Here is a 24265-nt window from a genome sequence, read left to right as displayed (position 1 = left end):
CAAAAAGACAGGTCAGACCCCACAGCCAAGCTCTGGTCCATAGCAGGGACCCTACAAGGACCTTCACACAGCGTTTCCCTGGCTGAGGATGTGTTAATGGAAGCTCTGTTTATACAGGGCATGTACAGCTATAATTATAGGCATGATGTTATGATAACAGGAAATCCGTGCCCTGTGGAGATGCAGGCAGAGAAAGGCACGCACAGAGCTATTTGCTAATTGCCACCAACAATCAGCCTTTTGTGCCGTGGCGGGGTACGGGAAGTGAAGTCTCCCCATCACCGGGCTGGAGCCATCAGCACCCACCTCTGCCCACCCTGCCCAGGCCATATGGATCTGGACAGACAGAGCCCCCCTTGTGGCAGCTAAAGAGCAAACCCATGTGCCCTGAGACATAACAAGATGGGTTGTGATCCACTAGTGGCAAGGACTCAACTTCCCTGTGTTATAACCCTTCCAAAAGGCAGAGGTTTTGTAAATTTGGTTGACAGAGAGAAGCAATGGGAAATTGCACCTCACTGGCCCTTTGCAAATTACCCCCAATATATCAAGTCACTCACGGAGGCACAGCAGTCATCCCTCCCCATCATCATCACTAAGGACTTTCCTACCTTTTTGATCTTCCCGCTTCGTGTGCCTGCAAAGACAACGGTTTGTCCTCTGTAGTCGTAGGCAGCCACCGAGGTCATCCCATCCTCCTTATCCACAAAGAGTGGGGTCCCCTCGATGGTGATGGTCCCGCCCAATGGCTGGTTAAAATCCTGGCCACAGAAATTATCGTCGATCTGCAGCGGCTGTCAAAAGAAAGCAGAGGAGAGATGAGCTTTTTGCCAATGCCTCAATATGTTGGACCTCCCACACGGCCATCAGCCATCGCCCACATTGACCCCACAGCTACGGCCCCTTCGACAGCCCCATCCCTTGCCCCCCCCGTCCCAGCCATCGCACCTCACAAGACGAAGGAAGGCATGAGTTGATGCTTCCCTAACATTCCCTATGCACTGATGTAAGGCACTCGGGACAGAGGGCCTGCATGCAGGCCCTCTCTACATCTGAAAAAGTTTTGCAGGCCAAGACCAAGGCTCTCTGTCCTCTGCATCTTACAGGCTCTCTGTCCTCTGCATCTTACAAATCCAGCGGGAGCCAGCGCAGCATCCCTGCTCCCCCTCCATCCCCGCTGCTGCTATCTCAGACACGTGGGATGCCAGCACAAGCTCCCCAGCACACGCACATCCCTCTCCTCCTCATTCCGGTGCTAGCTCCAAAAAGAAAACAGCTTGGCAGCAAGGCAGCTGGGGCTGAATCCTGCGCCCCAGCCTCCCCCTGGAGACAAAACACTTCCCAGCCAAGGCCGTGCCAAGGCAAACGAGTCGGGGCTCCTAAAAGAGCCTCATTTCACACAACAAACACTCTACCCACCTGCCAGCCCTGTTCCACCTCCTGCAGGAACGTCTTTGGGAAATCCCCACATTTTTTCCATGCTGCCTTGCCCCATACAAGGCGCCTGACTCAGCCAGCTGCCTCCTCAGTTCAGCACGAGCCCGTGGGTCTGGGAGAAGCTTTTGCAAGCTCAGCCCAGGAAGAGGCAGAAGCAGGGCTGCATCGGCCCCTCTCAGCTCTCAGGGCCATGATGGCAGGGACCTCCAGCACAGACAGTCCTGAGGATGGGAAAGGCAAAGCCAGCGGGATTGCCCCTGTGAAAGCTGAGATGCAGGCGGGGGAGCGGGACCGGGACCAGATCAACAGTATTCATCCCCACATCGACCATCCTCACCATGTCACACTCACCTGCTGAACAGAACAATAGACCCTGGCCACAGCTATCTGGCCTGGAGGGGCACATGGGCCTCCCAGAGGTCCCACACAAGGCAACAGCCTCACATGGTCACACAGCACCAGCAAAATCCTCATCCCTTCCCAGGAAGGGGCTTCAGCCAAATCCGCAAGGGTGGCAGCAAACCTGGGTGCAGGAGGGTAGAGTGGCAAGGCAGGCATGACCGACAGGGAGACAGCCTGATCCAGTCACAGGATTCTTCCGCTTCACAAGGTTCCTTATATAACTTTGAATTTTAAGGAGAGAGAGGTTTTTTGGCAAGCAGCAGCCTCCAAATGCATGCCAGTCCCCAAGGGGTTTTAAATCCATACAGCATGTGCATGGAGCATATGGGAAAATGCCAAGCTCCCAAGCTCCACGTACACAAGGGCAGTACAGAGCTCTGTAATTCCCACTCATTGCTGCCTGGGAAGCAAGGGTCAGCCCAGACCAGCTCCCACCAATAACCCACAATCACCCACACGGAGGAGGGAAAACACGGCACTTTTCTGTGCCCCAGCACAATACACTTGCAGCTACAACGGCATTAGCCTCCCACAGCCATGGCAACACTGCTTGCCCTCCTCACTGTGCTGCCATGCCAGCTCCAAGGCCAGTGGTCCCACTCCCGGCTGCAGTGGGAACTCAGTGCCATGCCAGCCTTCCAGCAGGGGAGGACAGGGAACGATGCCAGCCGGTCACATTCAGCCTCCCTGGGCAGTCTGGGGATGCTGGGCTGCTTCCTCAGTTACTCTAACTTCTGGTTTTCCTGGATGCTGAGTTAATGTACAAAGATCAACTCCCTTCCCTGCCTGACTGCTGCTCATCCTTCACTGAACTGGGGAACTCCTACAGCCAGGCACGAGAGATCCAGGGACCCCAAAACAGGAACATGGGGCACCATGCATCTCTGCAACCACGGGAAAAGGAGAGAAGGGGAATCAGGACCTCTCCACCCACCCTCTGATTCCCAGCCTTGCCCTTTTCTATCCTTTGGCCAACATACACTTATGCATCCTCTTCTGCACAACCAGGCTAGGAATTTTAAAACAGCAGATAAGAGAGAATTATCTTCCCAATCACGAATTGAGATGCCAGCGATGCTTCAGCCAATACACGGCTCCTATCCAACACCCGGGATCCCTCAGGTGCTTTGCTGAGGAAAAAACTGTCCCCAACGGCCCAAATAAACCCCAGCACCTTCCACCCAGCCATCTACAGTAGCAGAGGGGTTAAGGGCAATGCTGTGAATGTACTGAAGCCCTGGCACCCCTGGGTGCAGGTTTTGCTCTCTCCGAGCTCAATCTGCAGCTTCCTCAACCCCTCGGCTGCTGAATATGCAAGAGGAGAGATGTTTACGGTGTTTACTGCTCTCTGCTTTGTCTCAACATACTCTCTGGGAAATGACAAATACAGCTGCGCTCCGGGACCGAGGAGCGCCCGCCGCCACGCCGCCACCACCTCGATAAATAATTACGCCGACAATTAGCTCATTAACAGCAAACTGCCTCGTTAGGGAAGCACAGGCGGCACAGCGAGGTCGGGCCAAGGGCAGCAGTACCGGGGTTATGGCACCCACCGACTTCCCTGGCAGATGTGGGCTGCAGGGACAGTCGAGGCCGAGGGATGGAAGGATGGAAGGATGGAAGGACAGCGGGACAGCTGTCCCCGGCCAGCGCCGGCAGGGACCGACACGCACCACGGCACGCGAGGGCCAGTGACCTTGCAGCGTTTCTGCCTGCGGATGCTGGGATCCGCAGGAGGCATCGGGGTCTGCTTGCTCGTGCATTTGCAGGGGTGTTTGCAGGGATCACGGCCTCAGCCCATTGCAACGGGGAGCTGTTTGTTTTGGTGGTTTTGGTGTGTTTTTTTAGTTTTTCCTTTTCTCTGTGCTTTCCTTTGGCACCCCTCTCAGTTGCCCCTAGACTCCAGACAACCCAGGCACCACCTGCACAGCACAGCAATCCTCTCTCTCCCAGCACTAACCTGTCTCCCCAGAATAGGGTCAGGAAATTTGGATTTCCTGGGGAAAGGGGCCTGAAGGAGGGGGAAAGCAGGCCCACAGCACCGAGCGAGCAGTAGCGGGTGTCTCCTTGACATGCCTTGTCTCATTGCCTCCCTTCAAGCCCACTTATGAAAGCAATGAGGGAGCAGACAGCACGGCAAGGCTCGCATCACTCAGCATTATTAATTAGCCAGTAATTCACCAGTTAGCACCATTATAGGCTCAGCTCATCCCCCTGTGCCCCTCCAGGGGCTGCGATGGAGGATGAGGGGGGATGCAAGGAGCCAGGGAGGAGGTTGCAGGAGGCCGGTACCAAGTGCCAGGCTGGGATGCCAGGCTTTTCGAGTATTAATCGCTGCTCGGGAATAATCCCAGTGTGGTACAGTTTGTTACCACCTGCATTTTTCTGGCTGCCCCGGAAAGGATTTGGCTTATCCCAGCCCGCTTTTAGGCCCGTTTGTCACCAGCCATTGCCCTGTGCCAGCAAGCTGGGCAGCAAACCCCACTGAGGAGTCAAAACTCATTTTCTCCCTGGGGCGGCCCAGGGAAAACTGACGCCCACATCCTGCGTGCTCCAGGCACTGGCTCTGCCCACACTGTCAGCCCAGGAGTCAAGGACTCCAAGAACCCTAAATAGCTCCCTGCTACAACATCTGCTCTCCAGCTCCAGCCCGGTGCCCTTTCCCAGCCCTGCTACACTAGACCATCATCCCCCCAGTTTGGGGATGGGTACAATGGGCAGGTGCACTGAGCACATCTGGCCATAGGCACACAGACCCCCCAGCCCTGCACTGCACAGGGGAAGAAAAGAGCTTGGCTCTTTTCACACAGCACCAAACCCCTCTCAGTGAAACACTGTGAGCAGCAGAGTCTCTGGAGGGGTTCAAGCGTGATTTAGTCAGCGAGGTTGGTGCAGAGGAATGGACAGGGTGGTTCCGCAAGGTGACTCTGCTCCATACACAAGTCCACGCTCAGGTCTGAGTACACCAGCATGAGGGGTCTTGCTCCTGAGCCAGCTCACTACCCTTCCTGCTGCCGTATCACTGGATCCCAGAAGGAGAGAGAGAGAAATGGGAGGCAGGAATTCGCTCCTCTCGCCAGCGCCGGAGAGGAACCACTAACATCTCCTGAGCTATCTGCCAAGCCTGGCAGCCTCTCTTCCTGGCTCCAACACCAACTCTGGAGAGTCAGAGCTACCCTGCAGCACCGGGGATGAGCATCCCTTGGCCCTGTGCTGCTCAAAGACCGCGAGTGCAATGCTGGCAAAACTTCCTCCACCATAAACCATGAAGGAGCGGAGCAAGAGAGCTCCTTGCACATTTTCCATAGGGACGGGATGTAATTCCCAAGCAACTACTGATTTGAGCAATTGCATTCTGCCTCCTTAAAAATTAAAAAACAACATGGCCTTTATTTTCTGGCCAGCACTCACCACCAAGAGATCCGTCTCTGTCATCACCCACCCTAAAGGTGGCTTTATTTTATTAGGGGCACAGAAATTCCTGCCAGAAAGAGGTAACATGCTCCAAGGGGTCTGTGGTTGTGCTTGTGCTTGGCTTGTGCTTGGCTTGTGCTCAGCAAGCTGAGGGCTTGACTCATGATCCAGTCATGTCTTTTGCAGTTCAGCCTGTCAGCCAGAGAAGGACATGGACAGAAAACACTGCCTGGATCCCCTGGGGTAGGGTAGCACTCTCCAACCCACCCCATATGAAAGTAGAAGCACCTGCATCATGGCACACATCCTTCCACCGCACAAGAGCCACACATCTGCAGGACCCAGAGAGCACCTTGAGATTCACCTGCTCACAGGAACTGGCCACCAGGTAGCAATCCCAGGACTCTCCAAGCTTAGAACTATCTCCAAAATGCAGGGGGGCAGAGACCCCTCCCCAAACCCAGGGGACATGGCATTGGTGAGCCAGGAGTGCAGGAGGAAGCAGCGAACAACTCCGCTGCCGGAGCCAGCAGCTGCGCAACCCAACAGGCAGCAGTGTAACGATTTCATCATTTTCCAGCAAAATTGAATTAGTTCAAAGCCAAAATCTGATTTGCAGGCCCAGCGCTCTTGACAGCAAACCCTTTACTTTGTCAGGCAGCTGTTAGCTGTCTCCTCCGGAGCTGCAGGGAGGACAGTGGGAGAGAAGGCAGGGCTGCTCCACAGGGACCCCCTGCCCACCTGCCTCCACCCAAAACCCTGCTTGAGCAGGGCTGGGGGCTTGGTGATGGGTGCCAAGCACCAGCAATGGGGCTTGGGGGAGGTGGGCAATAGCAGGTGTGTCAGGACTTCCACCAGACCCTCCCAAACACACACACTGGTACCCTAAAACCTGCCTCAGCCAGGTATCTGACCCTGCCTGGGGACTACACAGCCCAGCCTGGTGATATCCAGTGTATGACCTCCCTGTTACCTGGAGTTGTAGTCTCCAGCAACCATTCCTAGTTTATAACACTGCCTGGGAAAAAAATCCAGTAACAGTAACAGTTCAACTAGAAAACAAACTCGGAAAGCCAAGCAGGGAGGTCCCCTGCCCCCCACGGCTCATAAGTCCCACAGAGCAGCTGAGCCACCAGCAGGGACTAGAGGCCCTCAGGTGAGCACCAGGCAGGAAGACACCTCTCTGGGGACAGAGGGAAGTGCTTCCTCAGGTGGAAATCACTGCTCTAGGATACCAGCACTCACCTCCTGTGCCTCTGGATGACAGTTTGCACTGGCCACTCAAAACCCACCTCACTGACAGCGCCTTGTGCCCTCTGTCCTCTTTTCCAGCACCCCACAGAGAGGATGTGGTCCCTACCTGCTGAACATGTGACCAGCTTCTGCTGGGACTGCCAACCTCTCCACTGCCCTCCATCAGGTCTGCGCTCTCTGTCCCCCAAATCCTACTGCCTCCAACACCTCCTGCTTGGCAAGCCCCAGGTGACATGATGCTCAAAATTCCACATGTGGCACCTGCAAGGGACTCCACAGTGGAGCTGCAGCAGATGCCCTAAGGACTGAGCATTCCACCCTCCCAGCCCAACTGACTCTCACTACCCAAATCCACAAGGAAGGGACACCTGCCGAAGCAGGCACCTGCATCGGCATGAGGCCCCTTGCTTGGGAGTCTTCACGGGCACTGAATCCAGCCCAAATCCAGACAGCTGCCCCACCATGAAGCTGTGATCTCCACAAGGAATTCTACCAGGCAAATGGAGCACCTTGCTCCAATGGCACCAGTCCTCCCACTGGGAAAATACAGCTCAGGTCAGGTCACTGTGAAGGGTCCAGCCAGAGAGCACCACCAGGAACCAGAAACAGCCTGGCTTGACTAGCAGCAAGCAGGGACTTACCGAGTTGATGCAGCCCAGCTCCTTATTCAAGAGCCAGGGCAGTGAGAGTTTCCCTTCCCCTCTGTAGCACGACTGGATACGCTCCTTGATCTTATCCTTGATCTTCTTCAACGTGAAGAGGCAGAGCACAGACTCCTTGGGAGGCTTAACCCTGTTTTTCTGGCCCTGGGAGAAGATGGTGAAGAGGATATCCTCCTGCTCTGAGATGCCCAGGTATTTGGCCAAAGCCTTGCCAGGTTTGGTCAGATAGGCGTCCTGGATCAGGCGGTACTCGATGCCGTCCTGCACGCAGCCAATGGGGAACTCCACGTAGGAGTAGAACTTGGGATCGTCCACACAGAGGCGGACGATCTTGGAGGTGAAAAACTGCTCCCCAGTGGAGTCGGGAGAGGTGAGCTGGGTGTCCAGCTGCAGGGTCAGGTAGTAAACAAACTGCTCGCTGCTGAAGCTGTAGATGTAGTAGATGTCAAAGGTGGGGAACTTGGAGAGTGTATCCGAGGGGATTTTGAGCTGCGAGGAGACAAACTCATCCTGGTAGACAAAGCCAAACATCTCCGCGTTCTCCTCATTGGCCATCAGCTTGCGGCTGGAGAGGGTGGGGAAGTACTCTGACTTCCCATCAATAGGCGTCCCAATGAAGAGCTTGTTCTGCCCATTCAGCACCTCGATGATGACCCCAGACATGGTGCCCGACTCGTTGACGCTGGAGAGGTAGTGCTCCTTGCGGTGGTGGGGCTCACCCAACTTGAAGAGGTCGTCCAGCCGCAGGAACTGGCAAATACCCTGGGAGGCACTGCCGCAGGCGATCAGCCGATTCCCCGAGTAGTCCACCAGCAGCAGTTTGTTCACATTGTTGGTGGTAACCAGCCCATGTGGGCAGGACTGAACGCTGGGCGGAGGGTAACACTTCTCATTGTCCTCCACGGGCCCCGTCACGTGGGTCCTCAGGAGCGTGAGATTATTGGAGAGCTTGTAGATCCGATTGACAGCCCCCACGTAGACCTCCCCGGTTTTGTTGTGGACCACCAAGTGCGTCAAGCTCCAGTCTGTAACCGGGAAAGTCCTAAAGGGAGACTTGGGGCTGCCTTCCGCCAGCGGTAGCCAGGTGCTCCCCAAGAGCAGCAAGGTCCAAATGTGGATGGACAAGTGGTGCTTGAGCCAAATGAGCCACATTGCAGCAGCCTCACATCCAGCCAAGGCCATACCCAAACCCAGCCACAAAATAAATAGAAACAAACCCAAACTAAGGGGATGAGGGAGGGAGGAGGAGCTAACAGGACACAGTCTCCTCTGCTTCCACTGCGCTCGGCATTCAGGGCATCGTGGGCACGGCCAGTCCGGTCAGCCCTAGAGGGAGAAAGACAAGAAAAGTAGGGTTAGGAGGCTTTCCTGCACAGTGTCAAGCCTGTTCCGCCCCACCCAGCAAAGACTGTGATGCTTCACACTTTTCTAGCAGGCAGCCTACCAAAACATCCCCCACCACCTCCTGTTTCAGAAAGACACATCCCCATCGCAGGGACGAAGGAAACCTGCATGATGCCAAGGACAACCCTGCCTGGTCACACACCACTGTGCACAGCATGTCTCAACCAAGGAGCTGCCATGCACTTGGTATCACCAACCCAGACTCAACCACCATCCCCACCAGCCAGTGTAGCCCCTCTAATGGGGGTCACTCTACCCTAACCCCCACCCAAACTCCCTTGTGAAGAGCAGCAGCTGCTTGAGCATGCCGGCAGCCAATGCCCGCTGATGTGCTCCGGCACACCTACCACACACAAACACCCCAGCGGGGCACAGCTGGCCCTGACCCGCTTTTAAGACCAGCAGCAGCACTAAGGTGTTAGCCAGGGATGGCTGCTAACAAGCCTCGAGAGGAGCTCCTGGCCTGCTGCCCCTGCCCCACTCCACCACAGAGCTGGGAGCAGATGAAAAATCCCAGTTAGTAGCAGCACAACCCAAGCCCCTGCACAAAGGAGGATCTCAAAAGCACCTTTTAAAGGAGCTGAGAGAGGAGAGAGCCCTGGCATGCTGCCCACCATCCCTGCCACCTGCTTGCCTGACAAACCCCAGGAGGGCCACGGGCAGGAGGGATTGGAGGGAGCAAGCAGGCACGGCAAGGAGAAGCACGTCCCTCTGGCATTTCTGTGCATTACGAAACACAGGGCCAGCCATCAGGCAGTTGGCTTGAGAGGCTCCAGAGGAATGAGGGGGCACATGCAGAGAGGATGGAGAGCTCTGCCTCCTGCTGTGCCACAGCTGGGGCTCACCAACATGGAGCAGAAAAGCAGCAGGGAGCCAGCCAAATATCCCAAACCAATGTGACCTTTGCATCACGGCAGTGGGGAGGAGATAGCCGCAGGAAGCCAACACACAGCTCTGCTCTCCACAGCCCCTTCTTTACAGCCCCACCCTGTCTTCTCCATCCACCTTCCCTGCACAGGCAGAGGCACCTCTGGACTAACACGGGGTTGTGCAAACCCCCGTGCCAGCACACGGCCCATCCTACCATCTCAACCCATCCACCCAGGGTGGGACCATTGTTCCCAAGGTCCGTGGACAGAACATCAGCTCAGTTCCCCAGCCACTGCAGATAAACCACTTCAAAAGGGAGTGGAGAAGGAAAGCCTCCCTCTCTCCTCCCTCTCCTTATCATCCATCTCTGACTCAGCCCAGGATAACCTTCCAGAGGATCCCCAGCAGGGAGTGGCACAGGTAGGAAATATGGCCTGCAGTGACTGGCAGCTCTGCCAGGATCCCAGACCCAGCAGGGCAGGTGTCAGAGGGCAGCCAGCTGCACACACCGTATCAGCAGGGCTGCATCGGGCTGATTGGCTGCCCCAGCCTCGGCAGCCTGCTCTTGGCAGGACTCTGGGACCCACCAGCCAGGCCACATGCAAACCCTGAGGGGCTGCATCATCAGCAGGCCAGCAGCTGGGCCATACAGGTACCCCAACATCCCAAACAGCATCCTTCAATTCTGCTGCTCCCTTCTCAAGACACATAGCCAGACATGGAGAGGTCTTAGAGAAGGGAGAGCCTTTTTTTGCCCCTTTTCCTGCTCCCAACAAACATGAGACCCCCCAGGACAAGCCCAGCCTTGGCCACCCCTGCAGCTCTGCCAGCTACACTGGGCCCCCAACACTTAAGCAAAGCTTCCACATCACTTCCAAACCCCCTTGGTAGATCTGCCATCTCCACCAGCTCTCCTCTGCCCGTACACTCCCCACTCTGCTCCCTTCCACGCTCCAACACATCCACCTCCAAGGGATATTTGGGTAACAGCAAATGAACAACACTGAGACCAAAGCCAGGTGTCACAAAGCTCCAAGGCTATGGAGACAATCAAAGCACCAGCCCTGGAAATCATCCCCATAGTCCTAATTCCCCATTCCTAACAACTTGTCCAACACTGAAAGCCTCCCAGCAAAGAGCAGGTAGTCACAACACCTCCAGGGCAAGACGTGCTCCCAGAGGACACCCACACTGCCCAGTATCTTCCTTTTTCTGAGGTTGTTGGTAAGAGCATAACCAGGAACACCCCAGATCAGAGCTTATTAGCCCCAAACCACCCTGAGGTGTGAGACCAAGAGGCGCTGTCGGCACAAACCCACTCGTTAGCTCAGAAAGCCACTAGCCCAGCAGCAGCAGGCAGTGCAGTTTCTTGACAGAAGGAACTGCCAGAGGGCAGTTTCCCATCCCAAGAAACTGGCACAGCTCTCACCAAGCCACTGTTCCCGTGTGCTGAGCCCCTCCAGGAACAGTATGTCCAGCTGCCTGTCAGGGAGATCACCACCAACAGCAAACTCACATCGCAGAGAGAAGGAGCAGGGAAGGCAGTGGAGCTGACAGTGGGAGATTGGTGCAGTGTGGGGATGCCCACTGGAGCATCATCCAGCCATGGTGAGAGAGCAGGACAGGGAACTTGCTTTCTTGGTGCGTTTCTATGATTCATTGCTTCTATTTTAGGAAGTGGGTGAGAGAACTAGAGATCGAGCTGCTGCCACAAAGCAGGGCTAGAAAGCCCAACAGGAGATTCCCAAATTAATGTAGGGAACTGCAACTCAGAAGCTGGAACGAGAGCAAAGTGAGGCAGAGCTGGGGCGAGCCGAGAGATGACACTCTGCAGAGCTCCTCTGAGATTTCTGCTCCTAAATATATTACAGCAGCAACATCTCGTCCTAGTGACCTGACACCAGTGGTGGTTTTGTCCAGTCCTGCTTAAAACCATCAGCAGCGATTACTGAAAATAAAACTGTACGAATTTGCACCCAAAAGTTTGTCTGCTTTCTTTGAGATTTGAGATTATATGGGTTCCTGAAATTTGGATCGAATTAAAGCAAGGCTCAAGTCCACCACGGTGGAGACAGCAGGGAGCCCTGCACCAGACCATGGGCGTCTGCACAGCTCCAGCTCCCTGCCAGCGGGAGCAGCGGCCAAAGGGCATTTCCCTGCTGCCACACAGCCTCCAAGTCCCATGGGGAGGTCACGGTACAGCTAACGGCAGGGCAGCTCCTCTGCTGGCATGCTCTTGAAACCACACAGCACCCAAACTCCCAGGGGCTGCACTAAAGCAGCACCTTACCCCAGGGAGGACACAGTCTAGGGTCACGACAGGAGCACCACTGGGAAGTGAGACCTGCACCACACACACCTCCACTGCAGTCCAAAGGCACAGAAAACCCCGGGCGGGCAGACACCCTGGAGCCGAGCCCTGCCCTGAAACAGGCTGCAATAAAATAATACACCCCAGTCGAGATGCATGCGTGCCAACCAGGAGGGTAGGACCAAAAATCCACCCTGCTAGGCTGCCTGGGCAGCAAGTGATGCAGTGCAAAGCATCCTGCAGGGCCGAGCATCCGCAGGGCTCACCCCACAGCGGGGCCACACTGCCGGCGAGACAGCACCGCAGGCTCGTGTTTTGTTTTCCATGCACACACACACACACACACACATATATATACACATATATTTATAGCAGGAAACCTGCCGTCAGAAACAAAGCCAGCACAAGAGCCCAATCCACCCCAGCCCCTTTCATCCCACACTGCAAAGGACATTTGCTCACGGTTTCACCTCGAAGTGGCCACGTTGAGATGGTCACAGCTGCTGCATGACTTGGATAAGGCTGCCCACCTCACTGCAGCCAACACTCACACGCCCCAGCTTCCAAAAAGCCTTTCAGCAACAAGCCAGGGAGATGCCCCACAGACACCTGTGCCCCACTCGCTGGTTGCTGAAGAGGTAGCAAGGGGCAGCAGCACTCATCCTCCAAGGTTGAGAGCTTCCTGGTCCTGCAGTATGCCCTAAACCTTGGGTTTGGGAAGAGAGTTCATGCTTTGGGAAAATAATCATCACTTTTGATAGCACAAAGCAGGAGTACTGAGATGGAAAAAGTAACCTTAAAAGGCAAAGACTGGACAGAGCATTAAGGACCAGCTCTCCACTCATCCAGGCAGCAAGTCCAAAGTACTGACGATGCCGAGTCGTTGGCATTAGCCTACACAGCAGCAGCCCTCGTGGGAATACCCGGAGACAGCGTTGAAAACATGCAGACAAGCACAGAGGTGCACTCACAGACCCGCCTTGTCATCCCTGCTACTGTATCAGCAAGATCCCACGGGTTGGCTCCCTGAAAACCACCTCTAGAGCTTTACAGCCTTGAACTTTGCAAGGGAGGCTGGAAGAGAGAAGGCATGGGATTGAAAACCCCAGACCCCAAAACCGACCCCAGAAAGGGGCAATGGCATCTAATGGGCCTTTAGCTGTAATCTCTCCAAGGCACTTGCTGCTCTCAGCAATAAGAAACAGTCGAGAAGGGACCACCTTTGAGCTGCCAGTAATTAGCAAAGGGGAGAGAGGGGAAACTATCCAGGGAGAGAAAAGCCTGCAGGCCACAGGAGAGGCAGCCTCACCATACAGCTGGTGTATTTTTAGGTTCATCTGCCCAGGAAAAGCCTTGCAACAATGAGGAAAGCCTGGTGGTGGTAGAGTTAGAGCTGCACTACATACTGCAATCTCTGCAACGGGGCTAAACTTTAACTCCTTCCTTCACCATACACAACCATTGAAAACTATTTGTCTGGAGTCTCTCCTTAACCAGCAGTTAAATCATTATGAATCTTATCCCTGGCTCAAACCACACCCTGATGAAATCAATGACAGGTTTTGAAGCTGCCCCAGTGCTGCAATCTCCATTGCTATCACTCAATCAGGAATATCTTAGGACCTTCAGTTTTCCCCCACAGGCAGGGGCTGAGGACTCTCTCCTGCCCTGTCACTGCAGCGAATATGGGCACAGCAGCTTCTGCTCCTGCCCTGCAAGGATCTTCTGGGAGAGGAATTCAACCTCTTTTGTCTTGAGAAACATGACAAGCAGAAGGAGCCATCTACTGCCCAAGGGCTCATGAAGCTTGACCCTCAGCTGAAAGGATCATAAAAGAACAAGCAGTGAGGAAATTAAAGAGCATTTTTCAAGCGCACAATTCCCCTTCTCCAGTCCTCTGCAAGAAGTCCCGTCAGATCAAGGAGAACAGCTCTGGAGCCACCACGTGCTCCTACCATCAAGAGACTGCATGCTGCCCTGCAGAGAGCCCTTCCAAAAAGCACTCACAAGCAGTTCCAATATGGAAATGCAGGCTGCCCACAACTACAACATCCCAAGGCAGAGAGGCACACAAGGATAGCCTCAGCAGGTCTTGCCAGGACTGCTTATCCCTGCCACAGAAACCAGGCATCACTGAGACCTTACACATATTTCCCAACTCCATCTAGCTATGACGAAAGTGAGAACCAATGGCCGTCCTCTGCCTTATTCCCACAACTCTTTTGGGTATTACAGTTCATATAGAGACCCTATGAGGGCTGCTGAGGGGCTTTCCATATGCAGCCCACATGCTGGCTGTGTACTTCCAGGAGAGTGCACCCCACCCTTTCCTTGTGCTCCTGCAGCCAAGGGAGGAATATAAAGACCTGGATCAACTGATGCCTGGGATGGAGACCAGTGCACCACAGGGTGACCATCCGCACAAGACGCAGCCTGCTGCCTCCTCATGCTGCTTCAGGAAGTTTGTCCATCAGCATACACAGAGTACAACACCTCATTCCAAATCCCTCTACCTCTCATCACGCTGCAGACCCCAATCCAAGGCACTGAGACACACATGGCACTGTGGCTTCCTACTATCAACACTCACTCAAGGCTTCAAACCCCAGACTGATGTGTTTTGCCACCTCAACCAGGACCAATTAACAACATTTTGCTCTCTGCTTCAGTGCAAAGAAGTCCAGATCAAGTGCCCTGAAGGCCACCTTCCACTTTGGCTTTGGTCCATGCACTCCCAGACCCTGGTTCTCACATCCCGTCAGTTCACTGCCCCATATAAATGTCCAGAAAACAGCCCTGCTGGCAGAGGTCACCATGGTCCAGTTAGACCTGCAGAGACCCAGATGGTCACGCACAAGCCAGGTTTCCCAACAGCCAGCAGAGAAGTTCAATGAGAAGTCCTCTCACCATCAGCATCCTTACCTTTTCTGATTTCACTCCCTGTGGCATAACATATCACTTTTCACTCCCAAACCTCCTGCTCCACATCCCTCACTGGGCCATGGCAGCCACAAACACAAGTTGATGATCAATGCACCTCAGATCAATGCTCCCCAGATCAACACACCTCTTCCAGCCCAGTTCTCCAAGTTGGGTTTTCCCCTCTCCAACACAAGCGCACACCTCTGCACCTCCTACCAGCCTGCACAAAGCCCTTGGGAGAGCTGCTCTTCCCTGGAATCTCAGTGGGAATCTGGAGAGCTCCCGCTTTGCAACGAAGCACTGCCACAGGAGCATTCCTGGTTGCTGGACACCCTCTGCTCCCCGTAAAGGGAGGTCATTCTGGGGCTGGTTTAATCCCTGCTGAGCTGAAATTCCCATGCTTCCGCCCGGCCCCGTGCTGACACCAGCATTCGTGCTGTCCTGTGGCAAGCTGAGCACAACTGCCGCCACAGTTAGTTCTGATTAAAACAGACCAAACAGACCACAAAACTTCTCCAATCGAGGTTTCCCAAGCCATATGTGCCTTTCCTTCCCCCCTCAACCTCCCACCCTTCCCTCTCTGCCGTCCCACTCATGCTGCCCCAAGCACTACAGCTGGAAATGACTCAGGTCCTGGCTCTGCTTCCCCTGTGGAGATCCCAGCTCAGCACGGCCCCATGTTTTATTTGCCCAAGGTGGAGCTGACCCAGGAGAAGTGAGACAGCCAGAGAGCTAGCGCAGCCTCTCTTGGCAGGGGGACAGGAAGAGAAGGGGAAGAGCCCAAAAGTCCCCCCACAGCAACACCACTGCAGGGGAAACTGCTCCCAGAGTCCATCAGGGGCTTCATTCGCAGCACAGAGGGCAAAGAGTATCTGATACAAACAGGGAGGCACCAGGGCAGGGGCTGTGCCTGCACTCTGCTCTCCGATGGGCAGTGCCAGCACAGCCCCCACCCTGGCACACCCCCACCCCACCACCCACAGCAAGGGGGTCTTACCACCCAGCCTGGGCAGAGCACATGTCAAAGCGTAGATGCAGCTCAAGAGATGCTGGCTGGGAGGGAGAGCAGAGCAAGGCTGTTCCTCTCCCTGCAGATCCTGGTTGCAGCCCCAACCCACGCTGGACCCAGGTGTGCTGCTATCACCTGACACCGTGCACAAGGGGCTGAGGCTCCAACAGGCACCAGCATAATGGATCTGCTCCTTCGGCGCAAAACAGAGGAGGCAGTTGCCCACTTGTGCTGGGAGGACTGTCCAAGGCAAAAAAATCCACTTTCTGGTAATGAAGGCGGCTGGATGGCAGCTCCAGCAAAGTGCCATCACCCCACAGCGGGCCAGGGGGCTATACAGGGCACACCCAGCGGGACAAAAGATATCTCGCTTGGCTGCGAGCTGACACGCTGCCCTGGCACGGTCGCATCCCTCCCTCCCACCTCTCGCCCCCACAGGCACGAGGCCGTGCAGAGCAGGACCTGTCCCGCGTGTGCCGGCAGGCCCGCGGGCACCTCCGCCGAGCTGATAAGGAATAATAGCGGGTGGCGGTGGAAGCCGGGGCTGCTGGAAGCCAGGGCTGCTGGCGGCGTCATGGGGCTCAGCGGCGGCTCTCCTTCGGAAACAGCACTGCCTTCCTGCCTTCCTCCTCCCCCATTTCTTCCCGATGACATCAGCCTGAAAAACAGGTTCTTGACTTCAGCAGGGCTCATCAGGCTGATTCTGGTCCCGCCAGAGACGGGAGAGCCCCCCTTGACTCCAGAAAGGAAACAGCCATCCAGGAGCCGGACACGGAGATAAGCAGCAGCGGGCAGGCAGGGACTCTGCCAGCATGCCAACACTTCTAGGAATAAAAACCATGGAGAAGCAGAAGGGGGTGGAGGGAGTGTGACACTGGGGAATAGATTTAAATGTTTTACAAAGGCCTCAGCAGCTATAAGCTCGGGCTCATGCCCCATCTCTGACACTGCTCTGCTACAGGGCAGACAGACCCACCCAGCCCAAAACTCAAATCCCAGGGCCGACTCCTGGCTCCCTCCAGTTCCCAGAGCCCGACAGCAAGCCCTCAGGCTGGCCAAAATGACAAGACAGGACTTAACACTATCCAGTTAAGCCTTCCGAGGGCCACAGGTCTGGACGTGGACCAGCGGGGAACACGATTCTGCGAAACATCCTGCCCACCAACCAAGGCTCCAAGATTATTTTTAAACTCCTCCTAAAATATTTTTGGGTTTTCCTCTTCCCCTGTTGAAACTAACAGTCTGCACAGGAAGAGCGAAGCAGCCGCCCGTACACAAAGCCCGGCCGCACGCACAAAGCAAACAATTTACTGCCATTATAATTACCTGCGATGTTATCGGCAGCTCTGACGGGGTCGGCATTCACAGAAGGAAATGTGGTTTTCCACATCATGCCATCCGAAACGTGTGTGACCATCCTTCCTCCCGCCCTGCCCAAAGGATCAGCTGCCAGAAGCACCCAGTTGTGCCTACACAGTGTTAAAGCGGGGGAACAGCCCTTGGATGTGGGTCTACATCACGCAGGAAATTTCATCCCCTAACACAGGAATCTGCCTCTCCTGTTGCCAGGAATTTACTTCTGCAGGAGAGTCTGAGTATTTTGACATGCGAGGAGTTGTTTAACTAAGCACGTAAAGCAAAGGGACTCGCAGGGCTCCTACAATGACACCAAGACTTGCCTGGATGGGTGTAGATCCTCAAAGTATCGGGCCCCAGACACCCCTGACACTACTCCAGAGGGGTTTGGAGCATCCCAGCTTCCCAATAACTGTGGGAAACTAGCCCTGCTCCTAACCCCTCACATGCTGGACCGTAGCTCTGCTCCACCAAACTCCCAAGAAAACACAAATCGCTCAACATCTATCAGTTCAAAACATCCGTGCAATTAGCAAGAACTTTTTTTTCTCCCTCCAGTATAATTATATATGTTTTAACGCAATTACCACCCCTGTATTTTGTACATTAAACAGTAGGCAATCCAAGGAAGAGAGAAGCTTTTATTTTTCTTGGCTTCGCCTTTCTGAAAATAATAGTATGTCACAAAATAACTCCGGAAGAAGGGTTTATCTTTACCCAAAAAAGAGCGAGAGCAGAAAGAAAGTGGGAAGGGGGAAGGAGAAATCTCCCAAAGGGAAAGTGGGGATTGCAGTGCCCCTCCACGCTCCCCTCACCCTCTGGTCCCTACACGTACCTACACCTGGAAACTGTCACGGATACCACAGACAGGACTCGGAAACAGCCTCAGCCTCTGTCCTCCACCGCGACAGAAAGGAAAACTGGATCAAGCAAATTGTCGTGGTTACTCAAGCCGGGGTCATCAGCCGGATTAAAGCTCCCGAGCTCTGGCCAGCAGCACGGAGAGCAAAGTGCAGCTAAACTGCCCAAATTGGATTACCAACGCTCCCGGGTCTCTGTGCCAAGTTGGACAGCAGATTGCGGGACGTTCGAGATGGGCAGGCGGGCACTGAGCCCCGGGACTGATCCATAGGCTGCCAGTAAGGAGGAGGAGAAATGAGGAGGAGATAGTCCCCACAGAGCAGATCACCCAGACCCATGCAGCCTGACCCTGGCACCCCTGGTATGTTGTCACCCCGGGCACTTTCTCCAGCAAAATCCCTCACAATCTCAGCTCAAGGAGCAAAGAGGATATTGCAACCTGGTTCACACCAGGCCCTGGGTTGACCCCAGCAATAAAAAAATCTCCTTTGTGGTTCAGGCAGCTCACAAGGGTCTCAGCCCCCCCACACAGACTAGCACAGAATAGCCCACAGGGCAGAGTTAAATTTGTCCCCCATCACACCAAGACATCCCACACTGAGGGGATAGAGAAGTCACCCAAAATAGTCCACCTTGCACCACACAAGGCGACTTCAGAGGAGAAAGGAGCAAAAGTGTTTGTGGAATGTGAGCCTGGCAATCTGGACATGGAGCTTTTCTCCAGACGCAAACCTCTCAGCGTACCAGCAACAAAAAGGTGTGCCAAGCCTTAGCTAAAGGGAAAATAAACTTTGAAATGTTTTTCATTCAGGTTTTTAAATGGTGGCTTCCCCCTGGAACAAGGGCTGGAGGCAGCCACAGATGCGGAATGCTCAGGGAAGCAAGGCAAACAAGGACACCTTCCCATGCCCAGCCACACTCTGATGAACCCGTGGGAAGATGTGTATTTTGGCTACACCACATGCCGAGTGCAGGGGAGAAGAGCCAGGACTGCCCATGCCTGGCACTGAAACCATCAAAACTTATTGGCTGGAGTTTTTTTCCTCCATGATGGACAAGATGTTTGCTCAAACTTGACTTCCAAGTGTAGCCGGAGGACCATGTTGGGGTACCTACACAGCTTCCATGCTGCATCCTGGGCAGGAATAAAAGAGGCATGACTGAGACTGTGGGTCAGAGACAATGTCAGAACATACATGTTCTCACCAAGTACCATATATTTGTAGTGGGATGTTCCCCATAGCAATGACCAGGGCTCCAGACAGAGAAGCAGCTGTTTGTCTCCAGTCTAATGCCAAACCAGCCACCTCAGCACTGGATGATGGCAAACACTCCTCATTTTGCATGGAGCCACAGCACTCTGCACCTTGCTGGGAAAAGGGGCCCCGATACCTACTCAGGAGAGGTAAGGGGTTGTGGTCCATGCTGAACTGAGCTCCACATCAGCCATGATTCCCTGCCCTTGGGCCTTCCTCCACACACACGGCACACCACCAAGCCATTCATCACTCAAACACTGGTCAGAAGTCCCCTACCCACTGGTTTCTTCCATATAGCACACAACTACATAAGGACACAACCTGGAAGAGACATTCATGGACCACAGCACCAAACCAATGTCCCAACACATACATCCCATCAGTTTAGGTCAATGCAAAATCCAAGCTTGCAGGCAGTGAAGATGGCATATGGGAATCGGGGTGACCCATGCCCACCCTCCCGCTGTTTTACACAGGGATGGCAGCGCCTCTGCTATCCAGGCTCTTCCAAGGTTCCTCTTCCTTCTATGGAGCTGGAGGTGCCAAAAACCATGACTGACTCCTTCTTGGCAAACGCAAACGACTAAAGCACTGGAAACACCCTACACAGAAAGGCGGTCTCACAACAAAGCCCCGTGGGACTCAGCAGAAGCCCGATGCTGCAGGCAAGGCTCCCCCCGGTTTGCAGGCAGGCGGCAGTGCCAGCACGGCAGCACCAGGCATTCCTGCTCCGAAATGCCCAGCTCACGGCTGAGTCCGGCTCTCGACAGCAGTTAGTGCTACAGCCAGGAGCAAGGCTGGCAGCAACAAAGGCCCTGACCCCCACTCGGCCTAGAAAATAAAACACGCACAAGTTCCCTTCTTTAAGTCCGATCCCAGGGCCGGATCCTTCCCTTTGTTCAGCAGATGTCAAACGCAGCGTACCCACCGAAATAAACGGCCCGGTGTGACACACCGGGGAGCAGGGCAGGGGCCAGCCCCGGCTGCTGCCGCCATGGAGGAGGGGAGGCAGCCCTGCCAGAACGCAGCAGCGCCGCTTTATTACCCTCTTCCATTTCGGCTGCGCAGAGCTCGGGCGAAACAGCGCTCGCCGGGAGCCGCCGACATGGCCCTCGGCCCCGTCTCCAGCGGAGTTCAGAGGAGTTTGTTTCTCTCTCGCAGGGCACTGCCTAGCTCGGGGAGAGGGCTTTGTGTCACGGAGCACAAGGGCTCTGCTCCGCAGCTCCGTGCACAGCCTCAGCATGCACGAAGGCGGATGCCTCTGCTCTGCTCCAAATCCGATGCTTCTATTAAAAAAAAAAAAAATAAAAAAATAAAAAACCAAGCCAAGAGGGGAAAACTCTCACCGATGCCGCTATCACCGTGCTAACAAAAGCAACGTCGCTAAAACTTTAATCTTCAGGGGTAGCAGCTGCAGAAAGCCCAGCCACGCAAGAGAGCAGGAGCCAGCCAGCCCCCGGCGCTGCGTCCCCGCAGACCCTCGGGAGCTGCGAGCGCATCCAGGCTTGCCGCTCTCGGAGGAACGGCATCGGCAGCCAAAGCCGCGGGCGGATGGGAAGCACCAAATCACACACATGATCGGGTATTTTGAATCCAAACTTCCTTACCAGCCTTCCTTACGGCCCCGTGTCGCCACACCGCTGCCGGCACCGGCATCCACTGGCACAAGCAGATCGCACGGCAGCGAGCGGGTAGAAAAAAAAACCTTCCCTCCTTGCAGCCACTTAAGAAATTATCCATGCATCCTCCCAGAGGCTTCTGCCCCACTGCTTTTCCTTGGCTTCTCCACCTTTCCGCCCTGTTCGGTCACCAGTGTCTTGAGAGAGAGACATCGAGTCACTCATTTTACCCACTGAGTATATACAAAAGACCCTGGGATTGTTCAGGAAGCAATTAGCCGCTGTTCAGAGGAAAATGGTGTTTTCAAATGGATAACCTTTGATGTAGTCAATAGCCTCAGCTCCTCTTTTTTTTTTTCTTCTTGCAGCCGCACACAAAAGAAATGAAAAAATGAAAAATGAAAAGAAATCCAGCAAAAGGCTGGTAATTCCCCCCGACACAGTTCTCGCTCAGCAAAAAGGGATTTTCTCGCAACTTGAAGGAAAAGCAGCTTCGGGAGGCAGCTCATCTGCCCAACTTTTCTCCCCTCCGTGTCCCGCAGCACACGAGAAGGATTATGAATATTCATCCCCCCGTTAGCAGGTTCTGCTTTTGTTTTGTCCTCCCCAAGCAGGAGGCAGGAGGGAGCTAACAAGTGAGGTTAATGCCTGTCTTTTCTCTCCCATCCGTCTCCTCTTTAACCAGTGACCTTCATGTTAAGCCCTGTTTACACACCAGCCCCCCTTCCCTGGCTCCCCCCACCCCGGCGCTCGGCCAGGGGCAGAAGGAAGAATTTTCCCGCAAGGAAGATAAGGGAGGAGAAGGGATTGCGGGATTTCGGGATTTATTTCAGCATGCCACAGAAATTTTGCAAATCCCTCCCCGATCGTACGCCGGAGCTGGCGTGCGTGTTCGCTGGGCATAAATGGGAAAGGGCTAAGGCACACCGAGCGCGCAGCCGGCTTTATTCGCCACCTTCCACGTTCATCCCGGCGGCGGGAGGCGCGCACCGGCGCGCAGCCCCGCACACAGGTACCGCAGCCTCCCACGCCTCGCTCGGAGGTGCCCAGCGCTGCGCTGCCAAACTACAGCGCGATCACAATAGTAACAATCATAACGAGGGTGACGGCGGCCATCCCACCCCATTCCATCATATCCCACCCCATTCCATCATATCCCATCCCAGCTCGCAGAGCACCCCCGGCATCCCTTCCGCCGGTGGCTGGGGAACGGGGAGCGCGGAGGGAACGGCGACGCTACGGGCTCCAGGGCGAGTTCAGCCCGGATGCCGCTCACCGCGCCCCGCCGGGATGCGGGGATGAGAAGCAGCGAGAATGCGTGAATGGATGTGGGGCAGCACAATGCGGGAACGGCAGCGGCGATGAATGTGGGGCAGCGCGATGCGGAGATGGCAGCGGGGACACGGGGCTGCGCGGACACAGGGATGAGAGCGGGGATGTGGGGCAGCACGATGCCGGTTGCAGGGCAGGGAAGATGCGGAATCCGAGGCGGCGAGTCCGGGGAAGGCTGAGCCCCGCTCACGTCCCCAGCAGTGCCGGACCCGGGCGGGCAGCGGGGCGGCGGGGCCGGGGCAGCGAGCCCCGCCGGGAGCCGGGGCGGGCGGGCTGCAGCGGGCAGGGAGGTGGCCGAGTCCCGCCGCTACACTGGGCAGGGAGGGACCCCCGGGACCCCGCGGTACCGCCCCAGCCCCACCAGCTCCGAGCACGGAGGGGGTCCCCACCCCGTCCAGCCCGCACCTGCCCGGTCCCGGGCGCCCCGCCGCGGGATCCACGCGGGGCGTGGGGCGGGTAAAGAAAGAGACTCGGTCCCGGCGGGGTTTTTGTCCCCCGGCGGGAGGCGGCTCCCGGGGCCGCGGGGCGCAATGCGGGCTGGCCCCGGGAGGCAGCAGCGCGGCCCTGCCCGGCCCAGCCCAGCCCTGCCCGGCCCGGCCGCCGCGGCCCCTCCGCGCCCCCCGACGGGGCCGCCGTGCCCTGCCCGGGCCAGCGATGGCGAGATAAAGCCAAAATTTTTGGGGGGTGGCAATAAAAGCCAAATCTGCGTTATTTTTTCAGCAAACCCACCGATCGGACACAATCGCGCGCCGCGCCCGAAAGTTGCAACCCCGGTTTACTCACGGCTCCGGTCCCCGCTCGCCTCCGCCGTGCCAGCCATAATTGCATTCCACACCGAGCCGCCCGCCGGGCCGCCGCCGCCTTCTCCGCCGCCGCCTCCTCCTTCTCCTCCGTCCCCTCCTCCTCCTCCTCCTCCGCGCCCGCCTCCCCTCCCCACCGCCACCTCCGCCGCCGCCGCCCGGGGCTCCGCGCCCGCCTCGCTCGCGCCGCCGCCGCCGCCGCTGCCCCGCATGAATGGGACGGGGCGCGGGGCCCCGACGGAACGCCGCCCGCCGCGCGCGCCCCCGCCGCCGCCGCCGCGCGCGCGCACGCCCCGCACCGGCGGCGCGAGGGAAAGGGAGGGGAGGGGGGAGGCGGGGGCGCGCCTGCGAGCGCGCGCCGCCTCCAGGGGGCGCCCGAGGTGGGGAAGGAACGGAGGGAGGGGAGAGAGGGGGGAAGAACGGGGAGAGAGAGGGAGGGAGGGAGGGAGGGGCCGGCCCGCCCTCCGCCCGCGTTAAAAGGGCGATGCAGCGCGGGGCCGGGGCCAAAAGCGGTGATGGTGCTGTGAGGACCGCAAAGAGCGGGGCCCGGACCTACCTGAGGGTCCCCGCCGGCCGGCCCCCTGCAGCCCACGGCGGGACTGCGTTCCCCAGGGGTGTCCGTTCAGCATCGTCCCGCTGGCACCGTACGCATTCTGCTTAAAAATTTAATTTTAATGTATTATTTTTTGTGTTTTAAAATATAAATATATATTTATAATATATATACATTGCAATATAATACTACATTGTATATAAATATATAATAAATATATTATTTATTATTTTATATTTTATGTGTTTACTTTTTAAAGTATTGATTTTTAAAATATTATTTTAAAAATATTATTTTTAATAAAAATAATTTTTAAAACATTCAAAAATATTAATTAGGGGTCTGAAGGGGTTGTTTGTCTTTTTTTAAGCACACTCGGTGCCATCCACTTTTGTCACCTTCATTCCCCCACCCTTACGCCCTTACGCCACCCTTACGCTCTCCCCTCTCACTGTTCCAGCCGCTGTGTCCCTTCATGGGGACAGCTGTGTCCCCCTGGAGCCCTGCCTGCCCCCAGCAAGGGGTCCTGCATGTTTGGGTAGGCCCGACCAAAATGCTCCATCATCTCTCCCTGGGGAAGGGACTTTTGTAAAGGCCACCAGGAATAAATACAGCGTTTGTCATTTGGATAGCCAGTGATTTTGGGAGTGACCTTTGGGATGGAAATGGCAGGGAATGGCTCTATTCTGACCTGCCCATTAGGAAATAGAGCTGCAGATGGTTATGTTTTACGGGGGCCCACCGTGTGCTGCAGCATGGGGAAAATCAGCAAAAGGGGGCTTGTTCACCCAGGTTTTCAA

At 55.7% G+C, this 24265-nt stretch overlaps 1 protein-coding gene across 2 annotated transcripts in view; it reads right to left on the bottom strand.

The window, feature by feature from the left end:
• The window catches only part of PLXNA1 (plexin A1), a 119486-nt gene extending 96486 nt beyond the window's left edge, over positions 1-23000 (bottom strand). The window contains exons 1-3 of one of the 2 annotated variants that reach the window (XM_027714936.2): positions 22896-23000; positions 7149-8495; positions 612-794 (exon numbers count right to left, since the gene is read on the bottom strand). In XM_027714936.2, the coding sequence (XP_027570737.1) occupies positions 612-794; positions 7149-8351 (1386 nt within the window). In that variant the 5' untranslated portion in view covers positions 8352-8495; positions 22896-23000. Of the gene's footprint in view, positions 1-611; positions 795-7148; positions 8496-20768; positions 21162-22895 lie in introns of those variants that run through there. The other variant, XM_027714937.2, reaches the window with a different exon arrangement.
• Positions 23001-24265: the final 1265 nt, after the last annotated feature.

The sequence above is a fragment of the Pipra filicauda genome, unplaced genomic scaffold, assembly GCF_003945595.2.
Source record: "Pipra filicauda isolate LSUMZ 115617 unplaced genomic scaffold, ASM394559v2 scaffold165_size2600900_pilon, whole genome shotgun sequence".
NCBI lineage: Eukaryota > Metazoa > Chordata > Aves > Passeriformes > Pipridae > Pipra > Pipra filicauda.
This window is presented reverse-complemented; position numbering and strand designations above follow the sequence as displayed.